The following is a 19973-nucleotide window of genomic DNA, read 5'->3' on the forward strand; positions in this document are numbered from 1 at the left end:
CTATTCTGCCTTATAGGGTCGCTAGCTATGAGTCGGAATCGACTCAACAACGGGCTTGGTTCTTTTGTTTGTCTTATTATTATACCTCTTTTCCAGATGAAGGAACTGAAGCTCAGAGAGGTTAAGAAATGGTGTCCAAAGTCACAGTTGCACACAGTGTGACAGTGAGGCGGGGTGAGAACCTGGCCCCAATACTCGTTTTCTGGCTCTGCACTGGCCAAAGCCTTACGGCTGCAGATCAGGCCGCGTTCCCAACGCCTACGAATAGTGAGCGCGCAAGAAATGATGCAACTGGGCATAAGACTGGCGGGCCTTGAACGCCAAGCCGAGAACGGTGGGCCACCTGGGCGCTAGACAAATGCCTTCCCGCGGGGTGGGGGCGTGGGACGGATTGGGGGAAGGAAAGCAAAGCAGAGTGCTCACGCCTGGGAGAAGGCAAATAAATTGTGAAGCGGCCACGGAGAGGATCCGGCCGAGATGGCAGGAACTAACCGCCAGGGCTTTTAGGCCGCTGAAGCGAGTCATCCGGGGTGCCCACCCCCAATTCTCCCTCCTCCCGGACCGGCCCACCAGTCGGTGAAGCCTTGGAGAGTCATATCCAAACTGAGAAGTGCTGGGGCGGGGCTGGGGCGAGGGCTGGCAATTGGTGTTCACAGCTTAAGCCAATCAGCCTTCAGCCCCACTTCTCTTGGCCAATGGGAAGTAGGCTAAGGCGCAGAGGCGGAAAGCGTGGCTACATGAGCAGGCATGAGAGCCAATCGGCAACAGGCCTCGTTCCGGTTAGCCAACAAGCCACGAGAGCGGGTCTGTGGGCGGGAGGCCGGAGCAGCTCTCCGGCTGAAGTCCGGCGAGGGACGCGCGGCGGGGCGCCGGGGGAAAACGCAGAGCCGGGCAGGGCCCTGGAAATGGTCCCTGGGGCCGCGGGCTGGTGTTGTCTCGTGCTCTGGTTCCCCGCGTGCGTCGCGGCCCACGGTGAGCAACGGGCGGGACTGCGCTGTGGGGCAGGCCGTCCAGCTTGCGCGCGTCTCCGGCTGGGGGCCACGGGTCACCTTGGGGACCCCGCGAGTTTGAGGCAGGGCAGGTGCGGGGACAGATGGCTGGCTGGTTGGGTGCTGGTCCCCAGGGACATGCGCTAGGCGCAGCCCAAGCCTAGACTCTGAGTCCTCAGCCCCCCACGTTGAAGCAGGACCCAGGTGGCCGAGGGTGGTGACCAGGACGAGGCACAAGGGACACCTGGAAAATCCTACAAGCTGGAGATATGTATGTGAGCACTCATACACATAAAAATATAATAAAAAATTATACAGCATATAATCCTACATCTGGGCTCTCACACAAGCACACACAATCTGTTAGCACCTACACAAGCACATGTACGTATACAGCCATGTATACATGTATGTATATATTTGTATATGTCGTTAGGTGCCGTGGAGTCGGTTCCAGCTCATAACCCTATATATGTGTGTATGTGTGTGTATACATATATATAAACCCCCCAGTGCCGTCGAGTCGATTCCGACTCGTATATATACATACACACATATACTCACACTTAATTTACACAGATAAACAGATGCAGAGGCTAGGCAAGGAGGTGGGGTGGGGAGCTTAGCTTTAATTCAGGAAGGCCTCCTGGAAGTGCATCTGTATTGGATGGAGAGTCCCCATTCTTGGGTCAAAACGCTATTGCCCAGTGCCAAGCCAACAGAGCGCTACCTGGTGGCAGTGATGTGGGCAGTAGGCGAGGACAACTAGTCACAATCAGCCCAAAGTCTGGCACATGGTAGTGCATGGTAATTTGTTGGCTAGCTGATCCATGGCTAAGGAAACCAGGGACTCGAGGCCAGGTAAAATATTAAACTTTGGTGCTGAAAAGAAGTTCCCACACCCCAGGAAAGTCTGTTTGCTCTGGCAATTCTCTTCCTCAGTGTGTTGGAGCCAGAAATAGTTGCTCATTCGTCACCCTTTGTTGAGCACCCGCTATATCTTAGCCCCTGTGTTAGACACTGGGGATGCAGCAATGAATATGAATACAATTACAAATTTTGTTGAAAACGTCAGTGGAGAAGAAGTACGAGGGGAACTCAATTCGAATGGGTGTTAGGAGAAGGCAGTCACAGTGCAGAAAGTTTCTCTGAGAAAGTGAAATTTAAGCTGTGACCCAAAGGATGCATAGGAGTGAGGCAGGTAAATACGTGGGGTGAGTGAAGGTAGGGAGCCTTCTAGGTAGAGAGAACAACTTGGAGGAAGACCTGGAGAAGTGAAGAGCTGGGATGGTCAAGAAACTGAAAGGAGGGCAGCGTAGTTTGAATATAGTAAGGAGGAGATGAGCTTGCAGTAGTGTCCGGGGGCCAGATCAAGCAGTGTCTTGTAGGCTGTTAAGACTTAAGATTCGATTTTAAGTCCAAAGGGAAGTCATTGAAGTCCTGGGGATGACAACATGGTCGTGTTTATGTGTTAAGATGGCTATTGTTTGGAGAATGGACCTTAGGAAGCAAGAGTGGAGGCAAACAAAAGTTAAGAAGCTGGAACAGTCAGGGCAATAGGGTGGGTGGGCTAGGGGAATGGCAGTGGGAACAGAGAGTCAATTTTAAGTTTTAGTGAGAATTGTTTACCGGGGCCACGACATCTCCACCTTGAAACTCCCAGGCCCACTTCAGAGCAAACAAGGATTAACTCCCCAGAGAGAGAACACTAGAACAGCAGCTATAAATCTCTGGGGTTACTAATGTTATCTGCCTCAACTCTATCCTCTACAGGGCAAAGACCGTCTATCTCACCCTCCTGGGGAGACCAGTCAGCCCAGGTTCAGACCCAGAGTCCACGGTCTGAACCTGAACTAACTTGTTCCCCGGAAGCTTCTCACCTGTACTCTTTGTCCTTCAGGCTTACGTATCAATGACTATTTGTACTTCCAAGTGCTGAGTCCTGGGGACATTCGATACATCTTCACAGCCACACCTGCCAAGGACTTTGGTGGTATCTTTGTAAGTTTCCGGAGGCCCTCTCCATTTTGACGTTCTTCCTCCCCTCCTCACTGAGCTGGGTGTCCCTCTCATCCCTTCAACCAGTACCTGAGTGCCGCCACGGCCCAGTGCTGAGCCGGGGAATGGATCAGAACCCAGCTGTGCCCTCCAGGGGCTGCAGTGCAGGGAGGAAATGCTTCCAGCTCCTCCCGTGGGTCTAGCACAGACCTGGGCACCATGGAGGGACAGGCTGTCATGACATAGTGAGAAACCAAAGGCACCAGCTTCCTCTGCCAGCTCTACCTCTGAACTATGTGATTTAAGGCAAGTCACTTCCCCTCTCTGGGTCCACACAAACTCCCCTATCTCCCAGAAAGGCAGGGTTGGGTAGGACAATCATCTGGGCCTTCGTGAGAATTACAATGCTCCAGTTCCCTGCACACAGAAACCAGTTCATGTTTCCTTCACACTCTACGGGAAACCAATTGGATGGGATGTCAGCGCAGTCAGAAAGCAGCCATCTTTTCACACTCTATTCTACCTGAATGTCTTTCAGCACACAAGGTATGAGCAGATCCACCTTGTCCCTGCCGAACCCCCAGAGGCCTGTGGGGAACTCAGCAACGGTTTCTTCATCCAGGACCAAATCGCTCTGGTGGAGAGGGGGTAAGGAGCGGGCAGACATGGACACAAGGGGAGAGCAGGCATAGGGCAGATTTGGGGGTCATAGTTGTTAGTGATGCTTTGAAACAGCTTTTCTGGGGACGAGTCATTGTTTTAAAGGTGTTTAAAACTATCTTAAGATGATTCCGGCCCTTTGGCTATTTACCTACTAGCCATTATAAAAAATCCTCCATGGTCCTTCTTCCACCCACACAGGTGATGGTCTGGAAAGGGGTAGCTAGGACCCTTTCCTTCACTCTCATCTCCACCTCTTCCAGGGGCTGCTCCTTCCTCTCCAAGACCCGGGTGGTGCAGGAGCACGGCGGGCGGGCAGTGATTATCTCCGACAATGCGGTTGACAATGACAGCTTCTACGTGGAGATGATACAGGACAGTACCCAGCGGACCGCTGACATCCCAGCCCTCTTCCTGCTCGGCCGAGATGGGTGAGGGCTCCTTGTCTCTGGCCACATCAGCATCAGCTAGGTGCCATCACTTGGGGAGGTCAAGGGCAATTACCAGTCCCTTCTCCTAGGCCTCATCTTGGGGTACCCCGATTGGGGGGCAAAAAAAGTCCTTGGGACTCCCAGAGACATGGGGGCAGCAGGGCGTGATGGGGTGCTGAGAAGGTGACCGTTGCCACCTCTCTTCATGCCCTCCCAGCTACATGATCCGCCGCTCTCTGGAACAGCACGGGCTGCCATGGGCCATCATTTCCATCCCAGTCAATGTCACCAGCATCCCTACCTTTGAGCTACTGCAGCCACCCTGGACCTTCTGGTAGAAGAGTCGGTCCCACATTCCAACCATAAGCAACTCTGGGTTGGAAAAGGGAAACCTGGGAGTTCTGCTGTTTGGGAGTTGGGGAGAGCATATGGGGATGGGTGGGAGCCAGGGAGTGGCTTGGGCTTGGGCTAGGCTGAAGGAGGGAAGCTGCACCACTGGCTTCTCTGCCCAGGCCCTAGGGCTTCTGGCTAGGATCTGGAACAAAAAGTGGCCTGAGAGCCATCTGTGAAGGGCTACATCCCACCTGGCCCCAGCCTTCCTACCCAGGGTCTCCTCACAATGCTGTTCACAGCCCCTCCCCCAGGAGTTGCTGGAGTGGTTTGAGGAGCAGCTGTTTTGGGACTCAATAAACCTTCACTGACTTTTTAGCAATAAAGCTACTTACCAGGGTTGCAACTGTTTGTCTTAGAATAAGAGCACACAGTGGCAGAAAGGGCCTTCAAAACTCACTTGTCCCATACCCTCATTTTGAGAGGTAGAAATTGAGGCCCAGAGAGGATAAGTGATTTGCCCAAGGTCCTTAGGGACCAGTGCCCAGACTGCTGGTCTCTGATCCCAGCAGTCTCCTGCTCCAGCACTGAGGAAGCCACCTAGGGAGAAGACTCATCCTGTAGCCTGGGAGTGGGGACCCACACTGGACTTCAGAGGACTGTTGCTTTTGGGCTCATGGAACATTTGCACAGCAGAGTGTGGATGAGACCAGACGTGAGGCTCCCATTTCCCACCACTGCCTGGCCTAATGCTCCCCCTTTGCACCCACCTGACTGCTAGGTGCCCCAGGTAGCCTGTCAAGCCACTGTCTACAAAGCATTCCTGCAGAGGCCTGTCACCACTCACGTTTTATTGAGAACAGTGGGTAGGTGGGCATGGGAGAGGGTGTTGGCTGCTGTGAAGAACCCAATAAGTGAGGGGGCCAAACAAGCAGGTTTCACCTGGCTCCATAATCCAGCAAAAGGCCTGTAGTGGGCACCCACCCTCCTGCGATCCCTCAGCAGAGGGATGTGGCAGGCCCCTCAGAGAAGGTAGATAAGAAGGAATTGGGAGTGATGAGTTGTAATTGCCACAGCACCCAACTAGAAAGCAATGGGTAGTGGTAAATGAGGAGTGAGAAGGGGGTACAGTCAGGATTAATCTCAGAGTTTCTAGTCCAGCTTTTCTAGGTTTCTGGAAGACTTCAGTGTTCCCCTCTGGAAACCCTGAAGATGAAGACTGAGGCCAGGAGAGCCTCTCACTGACCTAGGGAAGACTTTTTTATTTTTGAAGACTTTAGAACATCCTAAATTATGGAGCACAGGCCTGTCATCCCTAGGTCTCGGCCATGCTGCTAAAGTCCTCAGCAGGAAGGGGTGATGATCCTCACATGCCTCATCTGAGGAAGGCCAGGCATCTTCTGTACCCCATGGGGCCAGCCGTTGTGCCAGGGCCTGAGAGCAAGGCACAAGTACAGAGATTCTGGCATCTGGGGAAGGGGCCATCTCCACTATCCCAGATCTCCAAATGCCGGGAGTGAGGCAAAGAAGGAAGTAATCTCCTCTTCCTGATGCAATATCCCCTGTCAGAGAGCCTTAGGGAAGGTGCTCCAGAGGCCCAGCTCCTCCTCTCTCCCTCTGACAGCAGTTGCCTTATCACCTCCAACTGTGGCAGGTGGGAAGAAGGGGAGGGAGCCTCACCTCCTTCCCATTTCTGCTTCAATGAAATCAGGCTGTTCTCAGATTTGCCAGTTCCTGGTGGTGTTAGTTGCCATCCAGTTGATTCCAACTTAGGGCGACCCCACGTATGCAGGGTAGAACTGCTCCGTAGGGTTTCAAGGCTGTGCTACTTTGTTACCCCCCTCAAAACAGAACAGCAGGTTGAGAGGGGAGAAGCCTCAGGTGGATGGGTGAGGGTAGGCTGTGAGCCAAGGGGAAGAAATACTGTTAGGCCTTGACCTTGGATCCAGCCTCTCACACCCTAGAGTGGAGTGCCTCAAGGGAAGGCCAATTCTGAAGGGCTCAGTGACAGTGCAGAGCCTGAGCCAACTCAGCAGCAGTGTCCAGGGCATGAGGTCTGGTGGGAGGTGGAGGGCCTAGGGTCCATTCTCTATCCTACCATCTGGCAGAGACAGAGCTAGAATGGGGGAAAAGCAGGCAACAAGGGTGGGGACTTCCTTCCAAACCTCCTCTCTGGAGGAAGGGCCCCCTTTTCTGGCAGGGACTGGGGTAGGGCCCCTTCTGGGCAGGGCAGTATCACACATCAGTCATCTCATCCCCCAGCTCTGCGTCTTCTGGCTCTCCTTCCTCTTCCTCGTCTTCTTCCTCTTCCTCCGAGGTCACATTGGGGTCATCAGCCTCTGCCAGGCATTTGGGGCAGGAACAAACAAACAGATAGTTCTCCCTGCAGGGGATGGGGGGATGGCAGTAGGGGCGAAAAGTCAGGCAGCCACGGAGACAGAGGACCCCAGAGCCCCGCTGCCCGCCATGGCCCCAACTGGCACCTGAGGATCTTGTGGCGGCTGTGGCGGCTACGCTCCCGCTGGCAGCAGTCTAAGTAGCTGATACAGATTTCCTGCAGAGGAGAGGAGAGGGTGGGGTCTAACAGTCTGTTCTCTATATGAGATGGGATAAGCGCTTCCCCAGTCACCCCCGATCCCCAGGAGCCAGGCCTGAGCTGCCCCATCCGTTCCCCAGCCTTCAGCAGGCAGGCCACTATGAGGCTCCAACACGTGTGTCTGAGACAGAAGGGACTGGGGTTGGCCTCAGGCCATGGTTAAAGCCAGGTGCTGGCCCAGGTCTGTGACTGGGGTCAGAGGTTAGCTTTGTGTGATGCTACTTGCCCTGGAAGAAGATTCAACCAGGCTCTGTGCCCTGTGCTAATAGCCAGGACCCCCAAACCCACGCCAGCCCCCCATGGACCAAGCTGCCAAGAGCTATCTCCTCCTGCTTTCTTAGAAATTAGACTTGTTGATCAAGAGAACCTGGCCGTACACAGCTGTCCTTCAAACACTGCTGCTCTGAGGCATTCTGGAATTATTTTTTGAAGAGGTGGGGTAGGGTGAGAGTACTCATAAGCAAAAGGATTTGTGCCCTGGGGCACATGGGGATTCAACCCAGCAGCCTGGACTTTAAGGGGCTCTAGCCACTGCTGCTCCCAATACCAGAGAGAACTTACGAGGTCGACTGCCCACCCTCCAGGGCTCTGGCCCCCTCACCTCTCCTGGCTTAATATCCTCCAAGGCAGTGACATGCAAAAGGAAGTTGTTTTCTGGGAAGGAGGTCTCTGCATTGGGAACACAGCTGTGGTTGCCTGGGTCAGGAGAGGCAGGTAAGGATTACCAGCTAAGAAAAATAATAGCGTCAGCAGACAAAGCACTGGGTCCCATCTTCTCATTTTCTGATCCCTGCCCCACGTTTCCTGACTCTCCATCCAGTGCTCTTCTGAAGGCCATAGAGCGCAGGCATATCACCGCCCCCTCCCACCCTCTATGACTGCCCTGCTCTCCTCACAGGCTGACCTAATTCTCAGTTTGCCAGTGTCTGGAGAAGGAGCGCCAGGGCCCTGAACAGTTCTGTCTGCTACTGCATGATTGTAACAGCCAAGCCAGGCTCTTTGAAAGCCCAGCTTGGGAGGGGTGGAGTGGCCCTGCAGCTTGGGCAGGAGTGTTTGCAGTGAGGAAACCAGAGGGTGGGAGGCTTAGATCTGGAAAAGGCAGTTAGCTCTCCCCTCCCATCAGGTGCTGATGAGCTTCCTCTTCCCAGGATCCTGAGGGCCTCCCAGCCTCTCCCAACGCTCCCCTGCCAAATCTCCCTTTGCAAGAGTCTGAGCTTTGCACAGGGGCTGGCCTGCTGGAAGGTATTACATATGATCAGTCAAGTGAATGAATGAATGGAAAAATGACAGCACAAAAAGGCCCCCGGGAAATCCTTAAGGAAGCTCAGACCTAACCCTGCTCCCAGATTCAATCCCACCAACATAGAAGGGACCAACTGAGAAATTAACTGTGGCTTTGAGGCCACTTGGCAAAGGCAGAAATGCCCCCGGGACCCCATGACTCACAGCAGCTCTGAAGCACAAAGAGGCCAGATCCTTCACAGTTAAGAAACTCGCCAGTTGCTGGAAGGGAGTAATATGCAGGCATTATTCGACCCATTTTAAAGGTGGGAAAAGGGAACTTGCTTACAAGGACAGGGACTGGCTCCACTGTCCACCAGCCCCACCGCACTGATGCACCTGGTGTCCACCATTTTACCCAAAATTACTCCTCTAAGGCCAAACCTTGCTTTTCTAACACCACCACCCTATTTGTCCAGCACCCCTCCCCCAAGCATTGAGCCTCTGCCCAGATCTCAGGCCATTTCTTCTCCACGTGTCCTGTGGACAGATCTGAGGCTACCCACAAGCACACAGGATTACCTTCCCCCACCATTCACTTAGAGCTCTCTGGGGGAGGACTGTGTCCACCACCTGACTGGGAGGGGTCTCCAAGTTGGGTGAGGCCAAGGCCCCATGTCACCCACCTGCCTCGATGTCCTTGTACAGTTGGTCAATGAAGGCGTCCAGCTGCTCGCGGTCCTGAGGCTTCAGCTCCAGAGCATCACAGGCATGGACCCACTGGCTCAGGGAGCTGGGGGCCCCAGGCAGCCAAGGGTTGGGGAGGAGGAGGCCAGGTCACAGGGCTTTCCACTTCCAGGCAAGTTAAGCCCAGATGGGAGTTTCTCACCCATACCCCGTGTCTTCCTCAAGGGTGGGGCCCCATCTTCCCCGACAGATCAAGCCCCCAAGAACATTTTTTCTGAGTCCCCGCACTGTGTCTGGTACAGTGCTCTGGCCAGAGTCACATCCTGCCTCACCCTATCTTTAAAGGAGCTGTGGCCACCTTCCTCAGTCCATCTCCCACCTGAGCCCTGAGGGATAAGTCCAACAGCCCAGGAACATTCTCTCCTAACCTGGTCCCGATTCCTTGGCCATTGGTCCCAACAAGAGCAAAGAGAGACCGGAATCCATCTGGAGTGAACCACTGCAGGAGAGAGAGGAGATGAATGCTAGGGTTACAGCCACTTCCTGATGCACCCCTCTGTTCTGGAGGTCTTCTCTGAGTGACTCCCATACCAACTCCAGAAGACCAATTCAGCTCTGGCTTAGCGGTCCCAGCAGGAAAGGCTGAGCCCAGTTGCTCCTGGAGAGCTGGACTGACTGGGAGGCCCCGGCCTACGCTCTCCACGCTCACCTGGCTGAGTGCTTCTTCATACAGGGCCTCTGTGAAGAGTCTCCGCAGAAGATCCAGCTGGCCCTGGTTTAGGGGAAGCAGGGAGAGACTTGCATCCCTGGGGATTTCCCATTAGCACCCAGCAGGGCCCAGAATACCAGGTGAGGGAAGAAAAAGGGCCAGCTCTGTAGACTGAGCTTTCCCTCGGGGCAAAGGAAGGCCACAGAGTCCTTATCTCCAGAGAGCTTTGGCAATCCACTGGACTGCTCCAACCCAAGGTGGCAAACCACAAAATTGTCCCTATTTTCCAGCATTTGAACCAGCAGGGCTAGCCTAGTCCTTACCACCAACCTCCAGGCTCCCCTAATCTGACTCCAGACCAGCTTGGAGCCCCCCACCCCTTCCCTCAGAATTCCATGCTGGGAGGCCCATCCCAGATGCATCCCTTTCACACACCTGCCTCCACCCTCAGGCAGCTCCTGCATGGAAGTCTGGTGTCCTCAGCATGAACTGGTAACTGACTGGAAGCGGGCACTTAATAAACTGTGTTTCACGCTGCTCCTGGACTCTGTGGGACCCCAACCCTCAATTTGCTATTATACCTGATTTTTTTCACTGCTATCCTATCATAGGAAACCCTGGTGGTATAGTGGTTAAGTGCTACGGCTGCTAACCAAGAGGTCGGCAGTTCAAATCCGCCAGGCGCTCCTTGGAAACTCTATGGGGCAGTTCTACTCTGTCCTATAGGGTCACTATGAGTCGGAATCGACTCGACGGCAGTGGGTTTGGTTTGGGGTTTTATCCTATCATGAGGAATCCCTGGGTAGCGCAAATGGTTAAGTGCTCAGCTGCTAACTGAAAGGTTAGAGGTTCAAGTCTACCCAGAGGGGCCTTGGAAGAAAGACCTGGTGATCTACTTCTAAAAAATCAGCCACTGAAAACCCTGTGGAGCACAGTTCTACTCTGACACACAAGAGGTCCCTGTGAGCTGGAATCAACTCAATGGCAACTGGTTATCCTATTACGAGGGTTCTGCCTTCCCGCATCAGGGTAAAGGGCACTTTCAGGACAGGGTACCCAGCTCTGCATTCCTCTGTCACCACCCCGCTTCCCTATTTCAGGGCCACTGATCATGAAGTTAAACAGTAACAGGAATACAAGTACTTACAATTGATTTTGGACTCAAGCTCTAACCCCTTCATGTGGCTGGGGAGGGCCCAAACATGAGGCTCCCCTCAGGTAGCCATCACAGGCTACTGAGGGCAGGGCAGGGCAGGGCAGGGATCATAGAAGACCGACCTTGAATTTGTCCCCCAGGAGTTTGTGGACAATTTCCTCCTCCTCATTGGCCGTTTTGTTACAGAACTGGGAAAAGAGCCTGATCCAACGATCCTTATCCTTAGCCTGCAGTGAACAAATACACTGAAGGGTCACACTCACCCAGGCACATGTGTGCACATACCCACGTGGACTCATGGACACCTCCCCACCCTCCCCACTCTAATCATCTCCCCTACTGGACCAAGCTAATCAGTACACCCATACTTGGGAAAATAAGGCTGAGGAACCAAATTTTGACAGAAGGTGCTTATACAGTGGCTGGTCTCATTTGATGTAAGAGACAGTCCTGAAAAGGTGGTACCTATAAATCAAATGTATGAATTGCTACTGCCCAAGAAGTCCTCCCAGAGATGGAAGACAACAGAGAAAATGAGCCCCACTCTCCCACTCCTCATGCCTGATTTACAGTTAGTGGACTCCTAAGGTTTTACGGAGCAAGCAGCTCTTCTTTGGGAAGCCAGGGAGAACTCTGCATCCGAGCCACGGCCTTAAGGCGAGGAGGAGACTAAGCCCGAGGGCTGAATGGGCCCAGAGCCAGCTCCCCAGGAGGGACAGGTGGGCTCACCTGCTTCACCGTGGCCACCATCCGGGCCATCAGCATGATGCTTGCAGTCTCAGGGGGATAGTGAACACTCCTAGGGAGGAAAAAAAGGTTGGCCTAGAAATTCCCTCCCCAGTAGCTGAGCTCAGGGAGGCCCAGTCTGATTGCTACAAAGAACCCTTTGTACCAATTCCATGTATAACCAAAGAGAGAAAGACATAAGCAGGGACTTGAGCAGGACTTTTCATCCTCATGGGCTTACTGAGGACCTCTGTGGGAGTGTGTAAAATGTCGAGGATGGCAGGACTGGCAGCTCAGATTAAAGGCAGGGGGTTGGGTACTGCGGCCTCTGCTTAACCCTAAGAATGGAGGAAAAATCAGAGGGTGGGGGAATGGTAACTTAAAGATGGCTGCTGAGCTGAGGACAGGCAGGGAGAGAGGAATAAAGCAAAGAAGAGAGGAAATGCTACTTACCTCCATGCCTCCTGCAGCTTATTGAGAGGATGCAGGGGGTCGTCCTGGGATGGCCCTGCACACAGGACCTGGTGGTACTGCTCAGCAGCTGCCTGCCGACACTCTGCACTGCAGTACATCACCTGTCAGGAGGGGCGGAGATTGTGGGTGCTTAACCTGGGTGCTTGCCATGGGGTGAGGGGGCTAAGGCACAGCCATCCCATGTTACCGCCTCTAAATGCATTCCTTCCACAAACTGGCCCTGGGCAGGAGCTCAGTGGTTAGATGAACAAGCACAGGGTGCTCTGGGGACTGGGAGAGGGTACCTACCCCAGGCTCATTAAACCACAGGAAGGGAAGACACCTTTTCAGGTAGATGGGAAAACCCCTGCCAGGCAGAGGGGGGAGAGGGGCTTGAAGGAAGAGGGCAAGCTCCCACCAAGCCCACTTTCTAGACAATGGACCTGGAACAGGAAGGATGGGACCAAAACAATAACTGAGCCTTTTCAGTGTCTCACCCTCTACTGTGATTCTCCAGGGCCATGACCAGGTCTGTTCTCACTCCTGTCTCCCCCAAGAGGATCAGCTAAGGTCTCTTCCACCCACCGAGGGACGCTCACCTGGCAGTGGGGACAGTTCTGATGCAGGTCCTTCCGCACAGTGCATAGCTCTGGATGAGGCAGAACCTGGCCTGGTTTTCCAGTCAGCCTCTGGGCGTTCTCCTCGGCCTTCTCCAGTGCCCGAAGGCAGTGGTCACAGGCTGAGGGTGAGAGCCAGACGTGACCACGTAAGTGCCCTGAGAGCAGAGGCCATGTCTGTGCTCTTCAGAGAGGTATTCTCAGGGCTCACCATTGCCTGGCACACACCAGGTTCTCAGTAAAAGTTGGGGAAGTGAGTGAATGAATGACTACGTTAATGAATGGAATGAATGAATGGATTTCACCTCCTCCTGCTCAGGAGCTGCCACCCCTCCTGTCTGACTCCCTGCTCCTCACCGGGACTCAGTCTGTCAGGTTCACCCTGTCCTCCACACTGGGCTTTCCCCCACACTCTGGAGCCAACTGACCTTCCTTTCACAGATGGGCTCTAAGCTAAGAAAAGTGTGCAAAAAATATGCAGCTAGCAAAGCCCAGGGCATCCAACTTGCTTCTGAGCCCTAACTCTGCCTTCTTTGACCAAGAGCCACACGTCCTCCTCTTGGTGGGGGCTCCACTTAGGCACAGAGCCCTTCAGCATGATGTCCTATGGGGCCAGACTCTGAGTGACACTCCTCCACCTAGGGAGACACCAAGAGGACCACTCCACTGCAGGCTTACAGCTCCAAATGGCCTGAGACTGGACAGAGGCGTAGTTCTCAGGCACGTTTCTCTCGACGCAAGACAGCCATTTTCTCCCGAACACCCAGGGTCCCAGAGATGTCAGTCAGTAGGGGGCATAAGCACCTCTCTTCCTGTGCACAAAGGTGACTGGGCCCAGCAGCCATGAGGAGTGGACAAGGAGATGTGCTCACCTCGATAACGATAAAGTGCATTCCAGAGAAACTGTGCAGCCACCAGGGGCCGTTCTACGAAGATGGTCTCCCCCTTCCGGATCAGCTGTTTGGCAAACAGCCCCTTTCCCTGAGGGCAGAGAGGGATAAGATGGCCATTAGAAGAGACAGAGGACCATCCAACATTACCCCGACGTGTCTCCCTCTCAGCAGAAGCCTCTGCCTCTGGAGGGTTCATGGAGAATGGTCAGCAGCCTCCATAAATGCCTCTTCTGGAAATACAGCTCTGACCTACTTTCAGTCACACCTCTTGAAGACCATTCAGAGCAGAGGGCTCAAGGCAGGGATGCAGCCTCCATGGCAGCCAGCTCAGAATACTCAGAAGAGAATTTTTAGAATGGCCAGAGCATGGCCAAGGCTCATAGCAAGCTGAGTGGTACCAGGTGCTGGTGATGGTAGGGCATCCTTCTCTCAGTCACCCATGTGCCCCTCCAGGATCCTGGCAGTGATGCTGCCGCTGCTCAGGGTTGTACACAAACCCTATACCACGGGAGAGGGAGGCCTAGTTTAGGGCACAGTGCTCTACTTCCCTGGTCAGCTGGTACTACAGCACCTAGCACAGTGCTCAGGTGCTGCACTAAAGGAATGAGCTAATCCCAGCACCAGTCCTAATGCTAACGTGCTGTGAGCCTTTAAGCCAACTGCTTCACTTCTTTGCCTCTGCCTCCCGTATAAAAACTGAGTATTATAACACCTACCAGGTGCAATGACATAGTATAGGTGAATGCACCTCAAGAGCTCTGGCTCCTTGCTACTCAAGGTGAAGTCCATGGACCGGCAGCACCAGCATCACCTGAGATTGTTAGAAATGCAGAATCTTGGGCCCCACCTGCTGAATCAGAATCTGCATTTTGACAAATGCCCTGGTAATTTATTGCATGTTAAAGTTTGAGAAACACTGGTTAGGGCACTGCATATATCATGTGAGGATGAAAGATGAGAAAACAATCTCCAAACTGCCATGTGCAAAAGGACTCAGAAGACAGCTTCAATATCCAGGTGGAGCTGCAGGCCCAGGAGGGTACTTACTCCCACTGTTCACTTAGAGAACAGGGATGGTGCCCCCGCCAACACTGAGCTGCCACGACAAAGGGAGAAACGAAACTGACACAGCGGCAAAATGACCTGTCACACTGTAGCTCCCAAACAGCCCCGCTTCCTACTAGCACTGGCACTTTGGCCAGATAGGGGTGCCGCCCACACACAGAACAGCAGAGATGTGTCAACAGGACAGGCCCTGAGCAACCCATGAGCCACATATCTCAGTCCTGTGAACAACTCCAGGAGTTTATCCAGCAGTAGAGAGAGTGGTAGAGGGGCAGAGGAGAAACAAAACCACTGGGCCAAGCTGTGGACACACCCTTGATGGTCTAGCCTCTGACACACCAGTTTCTTTTCTTTTTTTAATTTTTATTGTGTTTTAAGTGAAAGTTTACAAATCAAGTCAGTCTCTCATACAAAAATTTATATACACCTTATTACATACTCCTAGTTGCTCTCCCCTGATGAGACAGCACACTCCTCCTCTCCACCCCTTATTTCTGTGTCCATTGAGCCAGCCTCTGTCCTCCTCTGCCTTCTCATCTCCCCTCCAGACAGGAGCTGCCCACATAGTCTCATGTGTCTACTTCATTCAAGAAGCTCACTCCTCACCAGTATCATTTTCTATCTCATAGTCCACTCTAATCCCTATCTGAAGAGTTGGCTTTGGGAATGGTTCCTGTCTTGGGCCTACAGAAGGTATGAGGACCATGACCTCTGGGGTTCTGCTAGTCTCAGTCTGACCATTAAGTCTGGTCTTTTTATGAGAATTTGAGGTCTGCATCCCACTGCTCTCCTGCTCCTTCAGGGGTTCTCTGTTGTGTTCCCTGCCAGGGCAGTCATTGGTTGTAGCTGGGCACTGTTTAGTTCTCCTGATCTCAGACTGATGTAGTCTCTGCTTTATATGCCCCTTTCTGTCTTTTGGGCTCATAATTCCCTTGTGTCTTTGGTGTTCTTCATTTTCCTTTGGTCCAGGTGGGTTGAGACCAATTGATGCATCTTAGATGGCCACTAGCTAGCTTTTAAGACCCCAGACACCACTCTCCAAAGTGGGATGCAAAATGTCTTCTTAATAGATTTTATTATGCCAATTGACCCAGATATCCCCTGAAACCATGGTCCCCAAGCCCCCATCCCTCCTACACTGGCCTTCGAAGCATTTGGTTTATTCAGGAAACTTTTTGCTTTTGGTTTAGTTCAGTTGTGCTGACCTCTCCTGTGTGTTGTCTTACCCTTCACCTAGAATAGTTTTTGTCTACTAATTAGTGAATATCCCTCTCCTTCCCTCCCTCCCCACTCTTGTAACCATCAAAGAATACTTTCTTCTCTGTTTAAATTATTTCTTGAGCTCTTATAATAGTGGTCTCATATAATATTTGTCCTTTTGCAACTGACTAATTTCACTCAGCATAATGCCTTCCAGATTCCTCCATGTTACGAAATTTTTTCACGGATTCATCATTGTTTTTTATTGATGCGTAGTATTCCATTGTGTGAATATACCATAATTTATCCATTCATCCACTGATGGCACCTTGGTTGCTTCCATCTTTTGCTATTGTAAACAGTGCTGCAATGAACATGGGTGTGCAAATATCTGTTCATAGTTGGTAAATTTTTGAAAATCATTCCTGCCAACGTTCACTGAAGCAACAAAGTGGTCAAAAACTACTCCCACGGGAGGTCCCTAATCTATGAGGTTTCATGAGCCAGCTCTCTCAAACCTTCAAAGTAATTCTTATGCTATTTGAACTATTCAATACAGAAAAAATGAAAAGCATCTCCATTTAAAAAAAAAAAAAAAGCATAACCCTGATGTGGAGGAAGACAGCACAAGGCCAAAAAAAAAAAAATCCCAAACTAATCCCACTTGAATATAGATGCAAAAAGCCCAAAATAACCCATCTTGTTACCAAGTCAGGGTGGGTATATGATTTTCTCCAGCAGCACATCAGGTGCAGGCATGGGAAAAGCACATTCTTCCGGAGCTGAGGCTTTGACAGAAGGCTAGGACAGAATAATTGGGCAAGTAGAGGAGCTGAAGTGATAAAGTGATAAGGAAGAAGTGAAGAGAGGAGGTGGCTGAGAATTAGGAGGCTAAGTGGAAGTAAAGGTGACTGTCACTGCACACTACTAGTCAAGAACCTGAGAGACCATCACACTGTGGGGCTGATGTGGCATGTGGTCGTTGGAATCGACCAGGAGCACTAGAGACCCTGGGGTACAGGTGGGAGATGTGAGCAGCTAAGGAGACCGAAAATTAGGAGAGCTGATTTACAGAGAGGAATGCTCTGGAAGCCTCTGGAGTAGAAAGCTGAGCTGAGGAATTAGATCAGTATTAAGACGACGAGATCAGGAAACAAATGACTAGAGGGCTGGCGTCTTGGGCAAGGACCAAGGGTACACACATCCACTATATGTAATAAATTATTCAATCTCACCAAACAAAAAATTGTAAATGAAAACAAAGCCAAAGCATTTTGCATGTATCAACTGGCAAAGATAACAAGGTAAGAAAATACTCGGCACTGGAGAGAACACACACGTGTGCACAGAAATTAAGCTCCAAGACCTTTGACCCTGCCCCCCAGGTAAAAAATTATACAAAACAAAATGTCTACAAATAAGGGGTTGGTTGAATTAACTGTGATCCTCTCATAAAATAGAATATTACTCAGCTTTAAAAAATTAATACATAGGAATAGTTTCATTGATAGTGAAAGATTTATTCCTACCTCAAAAAGCCAACTCCACTGTGGGCAAGTCAATTCTAACTCACAGTGACCCTATAGGAGAGTAAAACTGTCCCATAGGGTTTCCAAGGCTGTAATCTTTAGGGAAGCAGACTGCCACATCTTTCTTCATCAGTGTAGCTGGTGGGCTCGAACTGCCAACCTTTTAGTTGGCAGCCGAGCACTTTAACCACTGTACCACCAGGCCTCCTTCATCAAAAAGCAGTTTTTAAAAATATTATATATATATATACATATACACACACACACACATTTGGAAACCCCGGTGGTGTAATGGTTAAGAGCTACAGCTAACTAAAAGGTCAGCAGTTCGAATCTACCAGGCGCTCCTCGGAAACTCTATGGGGCAGTTCTACTCTGTCCTTAAGGATCACTATGAGCCGGAATTGACTCAACGGCAAAAAGTTTGGTTTCTTTAATATACATATATTTGCACAGGTGTGGTGCAATGGATTACTTTTATATGGCCTTTCTCACCACCATTTTATAACTCTTACCAAATGATTGGGTGGGGCTATGAAAATAAGGTGCCTGTGGCTCACCAAGAGGACTGGACAGCTTCCTGATAATGCAAATAAGGTGCATGTCATCCTTAAAGTATATGGAACCCTAACAAGGGGATTGGTCAGTTTTACCGTTCCACTAGGCTTAAAATGAGCCATCCCAGAGCTGGAAAGGGGAGGACCTCACTACCACCAAGAAAGAAGAGCTAGGAGTGGAGCATGTCCATTGGACCTAGAATCCCTGTGCTGACAACCTCCTAGACCCAGGAGACAGAGAGAGCTGTAACTCTAGAGGCTGCGAAAAGTAGCGGCAGAGAAACAGCAGCAGCAGAGGCAGCAGAACCAGGAGACAGCTCAGTGGGCTTCCTGGCTTACAGAGCGAGAGAGAGCGGAGAGTGGGGTGCCTCCAGGCACCTGTCAGTGGAGCTAAAGAGCTTTGTAACACTTGCCCAAGTAGGGCAAAGGCTGGGCGCAGGGCCAAGGAACTTGGAGAGTCCTGCCTATGGACACAGCAGAGAAGCTGTCCTGACAGAAGAACTATATTCTGAGTCGTTCCTGATCCTAAATTGTAACCTGTTACTTCCCTAATGGAGCAGTGGTTAAGAGATTGGCTCCTAACCAAAAAGGTCGACAGTTCCAATCCACCAGCCACTCCTTGGAAACCCTATGGGCAGTTCTACTCTGTCCTGTAGGGTCCCTATGAATGAGAACTGACTTGATGGCAATGGGTTTAGTTTTGTGACTTCCCTAATAAACCCTATGAGATTGTCGATGAGTTTTGTGTGGCCACTACAGCAGAGAAGTAGAGTGCTGTGGGAGAGACATCTGGTATCAGAATTGGTAAAAAGGCTGGAGAGATGTGGTATGTCCAACCTCCGCCTCATATGATTGGCCTTGGGCTGTTGGTCTTGATGCTCCTTCCCCCTTCTGAAGTCAAAGGAGGTCAGATGCCTCCACTGCACCATTTTTACAACAAATATAGAAAAATGTGAAAACGTCTCTGCATGATCGAATTGAGTCATTTTTATCTTTTCTTACGTGCACTTTTTTTTCTACAACGAACTTTTAAAGCACGATAATAAAGAGGCTAAAATCATGTCACTATCCCGCATACAAACCTTTCAAATGCTCCCACGGCCTTCAGACTCCAGTCCAAATCCCATGGTACTCTAAGGCCCTTCCTGAAGGGTCCTGCCGTCTCTCCTCACCCCCGACTCAAATTTCACTCAGAGAGTTCCCTTAGGACCCACGCTTTCAGGTACGTCAGTTCTCTGCCCACCACGTACCCGCCCACCGCTCCCAAGGCCCAGCAGCAATGTCCCCCAACCCCTCCAGCCATAGCAGGGCTGCTGGCAGGCTGGCCCGGTTCCGGGGGGAGAGGGCCGCGCACGGAGAATCCGGAAGCCCCCAGTCCACCGCGTCACGGCGCCCCGAGCCTGCGCGTGGGGACCCGCAGGGAGCCACCGGCCCACGAGCAGCAGCTGGGCCGCAGCATCCGAGCGGCAGAGAAGCCTCTAGGCTCCAGGAAAGGAATCCCGGAAGACTGTCTCCAAGGCCGGACGGGATGGGGGTTCCCGGCGGGGCCCGCCCCAGCCTCACCTTGGAGCTGCTCACGAAGCGGACTTCCACCGTGCCCCGGGCCCGGCCCGCCACGCCCACGCAGAAAGAGAACACGTCGCACATGGAGGCCGCCATCTTGGGGGCGCAGGCGCCTCCGCCTCCTGACCCTTGACCCCGCCTCGACCCGGGAGGCCCCGCCCCTCCCTGGCACCAGCCCTGGCCCAAATGTCCCGCAGGCTAGGAGGGTTTGCGTTTCGACTTAGGTCCCTTTTGTCTTTATGTGTAAGGTTGATTGGTTCGTTGTGTGTAGCCGGGCATGCCTTTGTGCTTTTCTGCCCGTGCAGTTTTACGTCTGTCTTCGTGGCTAGTATCTCCCTCTATATCAGAGACTGTGTGTGCATGTATTGCTTTGATGTGTCTCTGTGTCCGAGTCCGTGGACCCTCAAGCTAAAGCTCACCCTGGGGCTTCCCGACCCCGCCCATCCATCCTATGAACCATTTGGCAGTGGGGCAAACAGCCCTATGAAAGGTCAAACTTAACTTTTGACTCTCAGAACTCTTCAGTGTCAGCCTGGGGGGTGGTGAAGGTCTGCATGGTGGACTTCAAGGGATCTGGGGGGAAAAAAAATAAC

General features: G+C 52.0%; 2 protein-coding genes across 2 annotated transcripts; one reads left to right on the forward strand and one right to left on the reverse strand.

Moving 5' to 3' along the window:
* The first annotated feature begins 799 nt into the window (after positions 1–799).
* PRADC1 (protease associated domain containing 1) lies at positions 800–4954 on the forward strand. Its single transcript, XM_049857189.1, has 5 exons — positions 800–972; positions 2890–2990; positions 3526–3635; positions 3911–4078; positions 4296–4954. The coding sequence occupies exons 1-5, from the start codon at positions 906–908 to the stop codon at positions 4414–4416; spliced, it is 567 nt and encodes a 188-aa protein (XP_049713146.1). The 5' UTR covers positions 800–905; the 3' UTR covers positions 4417–4954.
* Positions 4955–5213: 259 nt separating this feature from the next.
* On the reverse strand, positions 5214–19497 carry SMYD5 (SMYD family member 5). The gene is made up of 13 exons (XM_049857188.1): positions 19381–19497; positions 13446–13554; positions 12556–12695; positions 11957–12078; positions 11507–11576; positions 10900–11004; positions 9622–9684; positions 9341–9411; positions 8912–9018; positions 8451–8507; positions 7606–7700; positions 6892–6962; positions 5214–6791 (listed from the first exon to the last, which is right to left on the reverse strand). Exons 1-13 carry the CDS (start codon positions 19474–19476, stop codon positions 6644–6646), a joined length of 1254 nt encoding a protein of 417 aa, XP_049713145.1. The 5' UTR covers positions 19477–19497; the 3' UTR covers positions 5214–6643.
* Positions 19498–19973: the final 476 nt, after the last annotated feature.

Source organism: Elephas maximus, chromosome 17 (genome assembly GCF_024166365.1).
Source record: "Elephas maximus indicus isolate mEleMax1 chromosome 17, mEleMax1 primary haplotype, whole genome shotgun sequence".
Taxonomy (NCBI): Eukaryota; Metazoa; Chordata; class Mammalia; order Proboscidea; family Elephantidae; genus Elephas; species Elephas maximus.

What these genes read in the sequence shown, in the direction of transcription:
- PRADC1 (XM_049857189.1), top strand. Translation starts at nt 906, where the DNA reads ATGGTCCCTGGGGCCGCGGGCTGGTGTTGTCTCGTGCTCTGGTTCCCC. An exon ending in CGCGTGCGTCGCGGCCCACG is followed by an intron (nt 973 to 2,889) that starts GTGAGCAACGGG and finishes TTTGTCCTTCAG; the next exon opens with GCTTACGTATCAATGACTAT. An exon ending in TTCCTGCTCGGCCGAGATGG is followed by an intron (nt 4,079 to 4,295) that starts GTGAGGGCTCCT and finishes ATGCCCTCCCAG; the next exon opens with CTACATGATCCGCCGCTCTC.
- SMYD5 (XM_049857188.1), bottom strand. Translation starts at nt 19,476, where the DNA reads ATGGCGGCCTCCATGTGCGACGTGTTCTCTTTCTGCGTGGGCGTGGCG. An exon ending in GGCCAAGGAATCGGGACCAG is followed by an intron (nt 9,019 to 9,340) that starts GTTAGGAGAGAA and finishes TGGGGCCCCCAG; the next exon opens with CTCCCTGAGCCAGTGGGTCC. An exon ending in AGCCGCCACAAGATCCTCAG is followed by an intron (nt 6,792 to 6,891) that starts GTGCCAGTTGGG and finishes CATCCCCTGCAG; the next exon opens with GGAGAACTATCTGTTTGTTT.